This window comes from Tyto alba, unplaced genomic scaffold (genome assembly GCF_018691265.1).
Source record: "Tyto alba isolate M040663 unplaced genomic scaffold, T.alba_DEE_v4.0 Super-Scaffold_28, whole genome shotgun sequence".
NCBI classification, from domain to species: domain Eukaryota; kingdom Metazoa; phylum Chordata; class Aves; order Strigiformes; family Tytonidae; genus Tyto; species Tyto alba.
In genome coordinates, this window is record NW_024881302.1 from 6991921 (window position 1) to 7005048 (window position 13128).

The 13128-nt window shown below is 44.4% G+C and overlaps 1 protein-coding gene across 1 annotated transcript; it reads left to right on the forward strand.

Moving 5' to 3' along the window:
- Positions 1–1777: 1777 nt before the first annotated feature.
- Positions 1778–11489, forward strand: LOC104358005 (cytochrome P450 2W1). Its single transcript, XM_032983677.2, has 9 exons — positions 1778–1960; positions 4335–4497; positions 5801–5950; positions 6061–6218; positions 7197–7367; positions 8397–8538; positions 8856–9040; positions 9659–9800; positions 10316–11489. The coding sequence occupies exons 1-9, from the start codon at positions 1778–1780 to the stop codon at positions 10501–10503; spliced, it is 1482 nt and encodes a 493-aa protein (XP_032839568.2). The 3' UTR covers positions 10504–11489.
- The last annotated feature ends 1639 nt before the right edge of the window (positions 11490–13128 follow it).

Genomic DNA, 13128 nt, shown 5'->3' on the forward strand with positions numbered 1-13128 from the left:
CAGCCCAGCGCTGGTGCACGCCCCGAGGACAGCCCTGTGCTGCGCTCCTCAAAGCCACACAGGCAAGTCATTGTCCACGCAAGGACACAAACACCCGTATCCAGACGCCCGGTCTCCTGCTCTTACCACAGATGCTGTTGTTTGTAACACAGCGGGCTTGGGATTCACGAACGGTTCCCATCAGTGCACAGCTGGGGAGAGGACTGCGTATGAGCTGAGATCACATCCTCTCCAGTCCGTCTGTGGCCTGACTGTCATGGACAGTCCATGGGGAGTCCAGGTTTGAATGTGCATTGTGTCCAGTGTAAGTGTGAACCTTGCTGCAGCTTGGAACAGACCCAAAGCATCCTCAAGGCTGATGCTATCTCATGGTACAGTACGGAGCAGTACAAAATCCCTGTGATCTAAAAGGGCTCAAAAAAAAGGTGTCAAATGCTCTTTTCCTACCTGCGGGACCATTGCATCGTTTGTGAGATCAGGGTAATTTTACAAAAGTGATGTGTTTCCACTAATGTCTCTGACAGGTCTCACTCTGTTAGACGCTGCCAGAAACCAGTGGGAACAGCAGACCTTTTGCAAAGCCTTCCACATTTATATTGATTCAATAATCCAGCTCTTCAAGACATGATTTTTATATCCCTTTTGTTGTGTATAAAGTGAAAATGCTACCGGTTAACACTGGATGGGAAGCTGGAAGAAATGCCCCTCACTGACAGACCCACTCATGAAAGAGGGAGGCATGACACTGAACTGCGACTTTGGGGTTTGCAGCATTGAATTAGTTTTTCACTGGTCTCTGATGGGGGAAAAAATAAGAGGACTTCAGCAACTCTGCATTTTATTGAGCTTCCTGTAATGTAGCCCACAGTAAGGAAGAGTAAGAACTGTAAAAGCGCCTTGTTCAGTGTTTTACATGGGGCTGACAAATTGTTCAAGCCAGGCTATAGGGCTACCCTGATGTAAGGAGTAGCTTTCTGTCTGCCTACCATATAGGCCTTCAGGACAGCCCAGATTCAACGTGTCAATAAATAGGAAGAGCAGAAAAATACGCAACAGAGCTCTGAATCTGTGGAGGGAACAAACGGGCCCTGGGTTTTTTTGCATGTCAAGATTATCCTGTTTTGTTTCCCTTCACTGGGAGAAAACGCTTCTCTGCAAGGACACAAGAAGGTGGAAGAGGAGGGAAGATGCTGTCCACAGGCTGTCCACCCAGCTCCATGCATGGCCTGGAGCAAGGCTCTTCACCTGCAGGACCTGCTGCTCCTTCACTGTGCCGTGGGATAAGCAATGCTTGTCTACCCTGAAGGATTATTTTGGGATCAGCATTTGTAAGGTAAAGAGCTAGAAGGCAGAAAGTAAAGAGCTGTTTGTGTTCAGAGAAAGGTTAGATAGAGAGGATGGAAATGAGGAATGAAGAGGAAATCTTAAGAGAAATTCCGTGGTTGATTCATAATAATAAAGATATGGGGCTCCCAGGTGCTGGGAAATTATTACAGGCAGAAGAATCTGAACTAGGCTTTGGAAATGAAGCAAACCTGTCCTGCTACACTCGGCAGGAAGCCTGCAAGCCTGCACCTCCACGAGTTGTGCTTGGACTTTGCCTTTTGCAGACATAAGTTCCAATTTTTGTGGAGAACTCTGGGGGTGGAGGGGAAGATTGTGCAAAGTGCAGCAGAAACCCTGACATCATTTACTCTGAATAAATACAATGCAATAATGCGAGCATTCTAATAAAGGTGTCCCAGTGGCTTTCCAGAAAGGCAAGCCCCATCACAATATGACTGCCTTCATACTCCTCTTCATCTGTGGGGCGTGCGCATTGCTTTTATTGGCTGCACTCTATGTTTTAAAGGTTTTTAAGCAATCAGCTTTAAATTTGCCTCCCGGTCCTTTTCCTCTTCCGATCATTGGCAATCTGCATTTGCTGGACATCAGAAGGCAAGACAAGTCACTAATGAAGGTAAGAACAAGTGTCCTTTGTTTCTAGGGTGTTGAATGTCAGCATGTACCTATTTAAAATTCTCCTCTGGTGACAGTGATGAGATGATTTTTGTTGCCAAATGCATTTTTAAAAAACTGTGATGCTTTAAAGGTTTCAGAATGACCAAGGAAATTGTTAAATCCCAACTCTGCAGAAGGCGATTTTAAATATGAGCAGTGCTTATATGAGAACTACCCACACATTGAAAATTGTAAGCATCCACATCAGATCAGACTGACGGACCTAAATTTTGGCTTCTTCCTTGTGTTGTGAAATACTTAAAAATATTTGAGTGTCCACACGGCCAAATTGAAAGATGGATGCTTAATTGTGGTTGCCAAAATATCTTGTATTTCTTATGCATGTTGGCAGTTTTTCATGAGAATGGGAATTAATACCGCACAGCCCAAAGAAGAAATGTACAAGAAATCATTTGAAACAGTGAATGACTTGGACTTACGCAAAACAAGGTTCTCTATAGGAGTCACAGTTGCCTCACATCTGTCTTCCAGAAAAAAGGGGAAAATTTCAATGTGTTTAGTCTCTCAGAGCCAAAATGTGGCTCAGCAGGCATTCCACATGTCAGGATATGGGGTGTGAATATATTGCACCTTACACCAAGCCTTTTAACATCAGGTTGCCAGCAGCCCCCTGCCCTGCTTAGCACTATGTAGAGAAGAGGAGCTGGCTTCCCCTATTTCGTTCGCATCACTGTGCCATGTGAGGGGCCTCCAAGATGCCTGTGGAGATGCATCTTCATCCTACACCAGCCAGCTCACAGGGGGCTCAACATCCAGAGCTTGGGAGGTGGGAAATGGTTTGGACTGTGGTTCCTGTTTCTGGCAAGACCAGAAATCCTTCTGCAGAGAAAGGTAGGGGGGGAAGGGGTTTGGGGGTTGTGCATGGACGTGCTGGGAAGAATAAACAAAGAAGAAACTGGAGAGGAGGTGACCTGAGATCCAAGAGCAAGGTGATAACATCTCAGTGAAGCACAGACTCAAGAAGAAGGTATCGGACACGTTGGCCATGCCAATGCCTTCTTTCCCCCACTGAACTATAGCATCAAGAAGCCAACTGGGAAAGGGTTCTTCTGCTGAAACAAACTGGGAAAGGAGCCTGTGGTTACAGCACGGAGGACTCTCTCACCATCCTCTGCCCTTTGCAGTCAGCCTGTGTCTGCTTCGCCCTGACTGCAAAGGGCAGAGGATGGTGAGAGGGTCCTCCAGGCTGCAGCTACAAGTGGGGTGAGATTTTATATTCAGCTTGTGAATCTGCAGTAATGATCTGAAAGTTGACTTGCCAAAAGACTTTTAAGGTATTAGCAAACAAATGACCTGGAGTAGAAAATCCTCTCCAAAAGGAGAATTCCTAAAGGATTTCCCCATGAAAGTTGCACAGTAGATGATGCAGCAATCAAAACATTATTTTGAACAAATAATTAAAATCAGCATCCTGTGAACTATATTTTTTTTTGTATAAATAAAACAAGTCTGGCTATATTGCTGAAGCACAGATAAGACTCTGCCTGGGCTACCTATTTGATTTGGTACAGCAGCGGAGGTTACTAAGTTTTGGAACCTTCTCTGGTTTACATTGCCAGAACTGGTCTCCTTTTGTGGGACACCAGGCTTGATTTCATAATAGCTTTATGCAGTTTCAACTCCATTGCTCTCAGTCGAGTCTTAATTCTTTGTAAGGCCTGGCAGAGCCATATTTGTGAGCCTCCAGAGAGTGCCTGCTACCTGGTATCTCAGATCTCACTATGAAGTCCAACTGTGCCGTGGCTTGAAAACTATGGTGTAGCAGAAATAAAAAGTAGAGTGTGGTATTGTGGTAATTTTCTAGGGCAAGTTGAAAGAGCAATGGTTTCTTATGCCTTCATATGTCCATCCTTGGTGAATCATATTATATACCTCTTTGCCTTAATTACTATAAAGCTTTTATTTAACTTTTTCTAACAAATAAGGTTATGCTCTTCCATTCTCTTTTGGTGGACTGGAGTGTTACAGCCTGCTCAATCAGCAGTTGCTCAATAGCTGCCTGGCAGTGATGCTTTTATGCTGCTGTTGGTGTCCAAAGAGTCTTGTTACCTTCTGACTCTTTAACCCACCCGGCCAACCTGAGTCCAGCCAGCTCAGAAAGACAGTAGTTTTATGGAAGCTCTTGGGTTAAAAAGACCAGTGTTTATTTGCTTTGATTCCTCTTTCATTTAAGTGTCTCAGGGCTTTATCTCTGGCATCCCTCCATCCCTTCTGGCCAGAGAAGGAGGAGGGAAGACAACTCTTCAGCCACCCCATCAAGACTTACCACTCCCACTCACAAATTCCATGCTCTGATTTTTCTCTCCTTCTAGATTTCAGAGAAATATGGCCCTGTGTTCACCGTGCATTTGGGTTTTCAGAACGTGGTGGTGCTCACTGGCTATGAAACAGTAAAGGATGCCCTTCTGAACACGGCAGATGTGTTTGAGGACAGACCAGCTATACCCATATTCTATCACATCCAACACGGAAATGGTACTGGCAGGTTGAAAAGACAAGGATGCGCCTGCTATGCTGTTTCTCAAATGCGTTGTTTCAATTGCAACAGTATTTAAGTCTTGATATGTGTCCTTATCCTTGAGGGCTACGTTTTGTGGGGCTTGGGGGCAGTTGTTTGTTTTCTTAAGAAAAATACTTCCTATCTGGGGATCTTCCTCTTTACCTTATCAGTTTTTTGCTTTTAGTGTTACTTGGGTCACATTTCAAGGGGTTTTTTTTACAGTGCAAAGGGAAGGAAATTATTTTTCACAATGTGAAGGCTGAGGTCCTTATGCAATCTCTTTTCTACAGTTACTGGGAGTTCAGACAAAGCATGGATCACACATGACTCATGATAAAGACTGAAAGAACTGGCAAGAGTGCAATAGCACGGGCTGTTTGTACCTCAAACAATTACTTCTGTAAACAGATTTTTGGCATGTTTCTGAATTGCACGCTAAAAAGTAATACATTGCCCAAGACTAGACATTGAAAAACAATGAAGGGAATAATCCAGGGCTGAAAGGAAAATATTTGATGACCTAATATGTATATAATGCATACAGTGTGTGGCGGTTTTGTTTTTTTTTTTTTTTTATCTTGTTTTTAAGAGTGAGGCCCAGCGTGAGGAAGGGTGCACTGCACTACTTTCCCAACCACCATATGAAGATGCAGATTATGTTCAGCCCTGGAAGGCTGAAGGGGGGAAGGGAGGACTTCTGAATTGTACCCAAACACCTCCATGCACTCTTGGCTGAGCACTTTCTTTAGCCAATGAGTTAGCCAGCCAGGGGGTATTCCCCAGATGTAAGCAAAGGTGCCTCCCTGCCACCCCTCCTTGTCCCCCTGCACAGTGTACAGTTCATCCTCTAAACCTCAAGTTGTTCAGTGAAATGATTTGTTCTGTTCATGACAGGGATGGAACGGTGTCATCTGCTCCTAGCCTTGCTCTCTGAAACAGCTGGTTCATTTTTCTAAGGAAAAACAAGTCGGCCTGAGACAAAGACCATGCATAGAGCTTTTTACTCTGTATGGCTGCAAAAAGACAAAGCTATAAACAAGCCAAACCCAGAGCCTTGGTGTGAACAGCACCCAACTGTTTAAAATATTGCCTCTTGCTTTCCTGAACCTACCTGGGGCAGTGCTTTCCCAAGCCAGCTCCACAAGAGCCCCCCCCCCAGTCCTCTTCCAAGCAGGCTCTACCAGGTTGCAAAATGCCTGTGCTCCCCAGCTGTGCTTTTGATGTTTCTGAGAAAATCCTGTACTGCCTCGGCAAACAGAGCATGCAATCCTTCCGTAGGTGTGTTCTTTTCTTCTCAAGAGCTCTGGAAGACAACACGGCGGTTCACCATAGCCACCATGCGGGATCTCGGCATGGGGAAGCATCTTGGAGAAGAGAAGATGCTTGAGGAGCTTCATTTTCTCATTGAGTTGATCAAATCCTTCAAAGGTGAGCTGGAGATGCCATTGAGTGTTTCATGCTACTTTACAAAGCCACTGTGAAGACATTTGGGTTTCCCCAGAAATGGCCAATACAGTTATGATTTTGTTAATTTCTAGGTGGACCTTTTCCATTACGATTTTTGAATATGGCCCCCACCAACATCACCTTTTCTATTCTCTTTGGAAGAAGGTTTGATTATGAAGACCCAACATTTCTCACTCTGTTAAGGCTCATAGATGAAGTTATGCACCTTCTTGGCTCTCCATTCTTACATGTAAGTTACCCTCTGTGACGAGATGCTCCAGTATCTCATTGGAGTTGGTAGGTCAAGCTGACCTACTATTACTGGATAGTTTTGGAGTGTCTTTAGGGTACTGAAACATAAGAATCATCAAAAGAGTATTCCAACTAAGAGGTTCTCATATGAGCGGCAAGCTCTTGTTAAACTTAATCCTCCATCACAAGGAATGGAGTATTAATTACTTAAGGTAATATTGAAACAGTTATCCAGAAAGCTGTTAAGAAAAAAAAAAAAAAAAAGATGCTGATGAATTTATTGCTTGAATAAGAACTATTTACAATAGTTACAACTTACAATACTACAACATCCCCTTTCTTTTAATCTCTACAGCAGGTTTAGTTTTTTCAGAAAACAGCAAAAATTATAACCAGTTAGCAAGAGCAAGAGATGTGTGAATCTTATTCTGCAGCCAGTTTATTTATAACATTGAGAAATGGTGTAAGTAACCCCCCCTGCACATAAAATGCAACTGTTTATTGTGCTGTGAAATTTAATGATGCTGAGAACTGAGTGTAATTGATTTATAATTCATGTGAAAGTTAAAAATGATGATCTAACAACTTTAAAACATAAGTATTTTGAATTGCTAAACATTTAGAGTTTGCGTAATGCGTAATGCTTTATCTTTTTGCTTTATTACCTCTTTAAAAATGTAATTTTATTGTTTCATGAGTTTACTATCACTTTCCCTTAATTGTATTTTTTTAAATTCGTGTTTATAGGCTCTGTCTAGACAAGTCTGATAGGCTCCATTCATTTCTGTAGAGAATTTTTAATAAGAAAAGGCATTTTTATACATTAAAATTTTTTAGTTACCAAACAAGAGGATCCAATCACATATCATTTGGTTCCTCACATAAATGATTTCTTCATTGTGATACCTGAGTTTTGTAAGGTAATGGGCGAATTTAATTTTTTTTCTGTGATTTTGTCCCCTTTTTTTCTTTTTAGTTATTTAATTTCTACCCTGTCCTTGGATTTCTTCTCAAACCTCACAAGATGATACTGAAAAAAGTAGAAGAGGTCTGTGTGATCTTAAGGAAGCACATCAAGGAAAGCAAAGAAAGTATTAATGAAAACAACCTGACGAGCTACATTGATGCATTGGTATTCAAACAAGAGGTATTTTAACAATATGATGTTTCCTAGTGCGGTATGTTATACAGAGATGCTCTGTGTTGCTCTATTACAATCTATCTGAAAATATTTAAATTTGGAGTATTTTAATATGTTAAACACTGGATACTGAAGGAAAAGCAAGAAATAATTAAGTACACAGTATTGTGTGTATGTCTAAAACTTGTCCTCAGCTGTCAGCTGTAGTCCCTTCATTGCTGGAGAAAGAGAAAGAGGTAATATCATTTTTCCAACACACTCCAGGCAGACACATCCCTCCCTATGGGCATGGGAAGAGGCAACAGATTACGAGTTGCAGAGATGCAGAAGTTCCTATTGCGTTTCTGCAAACACATCATTAGCTCCCATGTGGTGGATTTACCAACAGGAATGACAGTGTGGGAGTATAGCAAGGAAGTATCAGTCTGGATGTGCCCTTCTTCTCCAAGTGTTTGCATCCCTGTACTTGAGCCGGGTGGTGGGCAGGACGGGTATTTGAGCTTGACACCTTTTGTGAGTGCCTCAGCTGTTGCACACAGGAACGGGCAAAGTGTTTCCCACCAGCAGCACGAAGCAGGGACAGTGGAATTGATGTACCAGTGGTGTCCTGGGCTTTCATGGCTTTCCTGTGGCTCCTAGGAGGGCCTGGCACACACCTAGGCAAACCCCAGCTCCCTGACTTGGGAAGGCACGGTCCTGCACCACTCATCAATTTCCCACCTTTTCAGGATCCACAGGCAGGAGATGGAAGTTCTGAGTCGATTGAATAACCACTGCCCAGAATAGATAAATGTCATGTGATGTTGGAAAAAAACAATTAATTTGTCCAGTTAGTTAATTTTTTGGAGCAAAACTTTAATTGTGAAAATATTTCTGCTGAAAAGTGTAACACTTCCGTATTGGTATGTCAGTGCAGTGCATCTTGGCACTTGTAATCGACATGCATCCCACTGTAATGTTTCTGAAGACTAAGTCACCTGCCCTAGTTCTCTCTCTGTACTAACAGCCATGTTTTTTTCTTTTTTTTCCCCAAAGGAGCAAAATAAAAACAATACAATTTTTCATGATGCGAATGTATTGGCCTCTGCGCTTGACCTGCTCATGGCGGGCACTGAGACAACATCCACAACATTGCAGTGGGCCATCCTTCTGCTGATGAGGTACCCTGAGATTCAAAGTAAGACACTTTTTTTTGCTTTTGATTTTGCTTTTCTTACGTAGGGTACTGAAGTACTCTGCAGTGACTTCATAAGTGATTCTCACCTGCAAAAGTTTCATAGTCTCTCATGCATCCAAAATCTGGAACCTGTCCACCGCTGTTCAAGCACTGTATGCTGCCATTCGGGACCAAAGGATCTGAGCTCTCTCTCTGCTCTCAGGGTCTGGGCAACCTCCTGCCCTGAGGTAGTGCAACCAACAGTCAGCATGAGTGGGGATTTAGAGGTGCTTTACCACCGAGGGAAACTCACTCTGTGCCTTTCCTTTGCCCTGCAGAAAAAGTGCACACAGAGATTGAGCAAGTTCTTGGCCCTGACTGCTTGCCTACCTTTGAGGACCGGAAAAACATGCCATTTACCAATGCAGTGATCCACGAGGTGCAGAGATTTGTCACCCTCCTGCCACATGTTCCACGGTGCACCTCCATTGACACCCACTTTAAAGGTTACTTCATCCCCAAGGTACTTGCTTCTCTTCAAAGGAAGAGGGAGGTGCAGCACACCAGTGACCCACAGGACTAAATGTCATAAGGAGTGGGGAAGCTTGAAGCACAGGGCTTTTGGTGGGGAAGAGCCAGTTCCCTAATCCCCTGTCTCCTTCGTGCCCAGACAGATGGAGTGTGACTTCAGGGTTATGCACACAACTTCCCATTTCCCAGAACTCAGTCTTTGTAATCTGGAGCCTGTACCTTATTCTCTTCATTCTCTATTGTCATTCATTCCCTGTAGAGCACTTCTGCCTCTGGAGTACCATGGCATTGTCTCATTGCCTGCTTGAGAAAGCAGAAGGCAGCTGGGCAGGAAGGAAGCCTGGCCCACATCTTTCTTCTGCTTCATAACTCAGGAAGAGCCAACAACCAGTGTTGTTTAATCACATATTAGTCAGTAATTTCAGTGAACTGGGTATCCACATTTACTGAGGGTAATTTGGTCATGTGCAAGCCTAGAAATCAGTTCTTCAGAGATAGAAGTTTGTTTGCAGACACAGCCCAAAGGGAGAAGCAGTTATGTGGCTGAATGGGCAAAGCCAGAAGTTTGCTACATCCACACATTCTAAAGCAGAGCTTTGTTATGCTTCAGGGAACAACAGTGATTCCTCTGCTTACCTCTGTGCTACTGGATAAAACACAATGGGAGACGCCAGATGAGTTCAATCCCAACCATTTCCTTGATGCGGATGGGAACTTTGTAAAGAAGAAAGCATTCCTGCCGTTCTCCACAGGTAATGAAAGTGTTTGGTCCTGCCCGGGGCACCGAGTTCCCAGTGCCCCTCAGAAGATATTACTCAAGTGGCAGGATCGAGCCTCCATTGGGAACAACATAGACATCAGTGGTGGGGATGGTTTGGAAATACCCTCTCTGGGGTTTGATGATTTGCAAACAGCCCTTCAGCCCACACAGGGAGGCATACCAGGCCCTGGTGTTTAAAGACACCACTGGGACCTACAGAATACTCAGTGCCTTCAAGCAAGAGTTCAGCCTTCCCTCTGCCTTGGGAAGGCTGGTTTCTAGGGTGTCCCAGATCAATTCCTGGCAGGCTCAGAGTGAAACAGCCATGTTCAAATGCCTGTAGGAGACCAACAGTGATGGCTGCTGAATATCATGCCATGCTATTTTGCATTTCTGAGGCCTATACTGTCCCTCACACTACTGCTACCAAGTAGTAAGGAAGAGGTGTCCGGATGAGCTACCGCTTACCCAATCACTCCACCAACAGCCATGCTTTTGGCATTGCAGGACGGAGAAACTGCATTGGAGAAAGTCTTGCTACGATGGAGCTCTTCATCTTCTTCACAGGCTTGATCCAGAAATTTACTTTTAAGCCTCCACCTGGGATCAAAGAATCTGAGCTGGACATGACTGCAGAAGCTGGATTCACCATGAGACCCCACCCACAGTGTGTCTGCGCTGTGCTACGCCAATAAGCCCAAGGCTCTGAACTGAGAAAAATCCACATAATTGTTTTGTGCAGAACCTAGCAGATGCACAAAGGAGAAACCAGATCCATGTGCAGTAGATACAAGTAGTGTCTTCTTACTCAAAGCCTTGCAAGTACAGGCTCTATGCTTAAAATATCTCTTGAACAAATATTTTTCTAAGAAGCAGAGGAGGGATGGTGGGTAAGGTTACCTGGAAAATTCCAGCCTGATACATGACTGGAAATGACAGGACAGCCACTGCTTTACACAGCAAATACACAACATAAGAAAGTTATTCTAGTTCTGAGCTTCTGGGAGATTATGCTTCTCAAGAGTACATTATTTCTTCACTTGGGGAATAATATTAGATACAAATGTTGGCCATCATCTAATCCCTGCTCTTTTCTCACTCTCAACTGCACATGGGTTAAATTATTCCCAAATACCTGTTCTTTCTGTGTCTGATGGATGCTCTTCCAATAATTTTCAGACTTCTGGTTTTGAATCCTAAATACCAAACCCTGGACATTTTAGGTTCCCCTTGCTCTGAAGGACCTTAGCACAGTTCCTTTGGAGTATTGACCCTTTCTGGGTACAGGTTTTGCTACACCTGCACTGATGTGGGACTTAACAGCTCTCCCTAGACAAGTGAAGACACCCCTCCCAACATTTTACAAAGGTAGCTCAAATACATAAACTGAACTTTTTTTCAGAGCACCATATGTGAACAAGCAAGCATTCAAACATTGCAAAAATGCTTCTAAAATGCTCTTGCCTTAAGCAGCACAGAAGCTAGGCTGATCAGGGTAAAGCAACAGAAAACCTGTCCATCTCCCCTTTCCTCACTTCTCCCAGCTTTCTGTGAGATTTGTCAGGACCCTCCCTTTTCCTGACATTCCCGTCTCTTCTCCTCCTCCTCTGAAATGACTGGAGATGGAGCCTTATCATGTCCCTTCATCGGTGAAGGCAATAGGACTCTCTTATAGCAGCTGGCTTCTTCCTTGGTCTGTAATGCTGAGTGGAGTCCAGAAGGATCTGATAGGACTGCAATGGGAGGTGGGTTGATCCATTGTCTCAGAACGTGTTTGAGCCGGTTAATCCCTGGTAAGGATCCTCATCTGCTGTGTGATGGGGACAGGACTTCTCCTGTTCCCTGCATACCACTTGATTCTTCCAGGTTAACGGTAAATAATTGTCTTTGTTCTAAGCCTTGCTCGCAGGTAAATGCAGTTAGATCTGAGGCTGCATAAAGACTCAAGATTTAGCTCTGCCCTCTTCATACAGCCCGGATTTGTGGCTGGCAGGGCGTTTTATCCCAATAAGGACTGCCTGGCTGGGCTGTCTGTGACTCAGAGGGATCGTGGTGCCATCTCGTGGCAAAAAGAAAATAGAAATTCTATTCTGTACAAAGCTTATTGCTCTGGCCAGTGCATAGAAGGGCTGCAGACGCAAGGCAGCCCTCGTTTTACAAATCTGTACAGTTGCTGAAATCCTTGCACCTGATCATTGCCCCTCTGAGAGCAGGAGCCCCTGGTCCCAGCACCATGCAGTGGTAGGGATGGCAGGCTGGGCTATGGGATGTGCTGCCCAGCCAGCTGCATGTGGCATGAGCCACAGACAGCGTGACGTGGATTTGTTCAGATCTTGCTTTAAAAATCAAGCCACCTGTCCTGCCTCAAGATGTTTGTCTTCAATTCAGATCAGTGTGTTGCATGGCACAAACATGTTTTGCAGCTGGAAAGAAGACCCTCAGGCCACCGAGGAATGTAGAAATGGTATTTCCACCCCTGAGAGCCAATGTTTGCTGCTAGATAAATATGTAGCTGAGTCATAATCAATGTTCTTCCATTTCTGGGCTTAAAAAATAAATGGGAGGTAGGTACTTTCTTTTGCAGAGATATATTCAGCTGTCTAATTCAGTGTGCTGAGGAGTCATCACTTCCATCCATCTGCTAACACAGGCACAAGTAGGATGCACTTTTCAAAGGAATCAGAGAAACATGTTTTCCTTGGATGTTTGCACCTGGTAACTCATGGCTCCTGTTGAGGCACGGGGATTGTGCAGGCTGCTGAACCTCTGTATGTGGCCAGCACTGCTGCGGGCTCTGCTCTGCCTGCTGGGGAGTGCCAGTCTGGAAGGTGAGGTCCAAAAAGAGCAGGCTCTGAAGGCTGATATGCCATGTAAGAAGAAATCCATCTCTCTCCTTCGAAGCCAAGAACCTGAGAGCCCATGGCAAGGGGCAGGGCTGATGTTCCACCAGCGAATTTGTGCAGATTTGAACCCAGCCCAGTTTTGTCCCCTGGAGCACCTAGAGTGTTGCCATATCTGTCTTTTGGGTTCATACTACTTCTGGAAGGGGCTAGTGCAGGAACAGTCCTGGCCTCTCTGAAGCCAAAGTCAAAAGTCGTCTTTTATTTCAGCAAGGCCAAGACTTCCTTCATTGAGTTGATATGTGGCTTGCTCTTCAGTCGCTTTATCTATCCCTCCCTGCCTTCCCTGAAGAAGACCCCATCCTGCTGCCACCACTCCTCAAGAGTGACATTGCCAGCAGGCAATGCTTTGGGAGAGCAAGAGGTGAGAAGCTCAGGATCCAAGGCACTAAACAAAAGGACAGCACCAGCATCAGTGAA

Coding starts and splice junctions, on each gene's coding strand:
- LOC104358005 (XM_032983677.2), top strand. CDS start 1,778: ATGACTGCCTTCATACTCCTCTTCATCTGTGGGGCGTGCGCATTGCTT. Junction 5,951..6,060: donor GTTGATCAAATCCTTCAAAG/GTGAGCTGGAGA, acceptor GTTAATTTCTAG/GTGGACCTTTTCCATTACGA. Junction 7,368..8,396: donor CATTGGTATTCAAACAAGAG/GTATTTTAACAA, acceptor TTTTCCCCAAAG/GAGCAAAATAAAAACAATAC.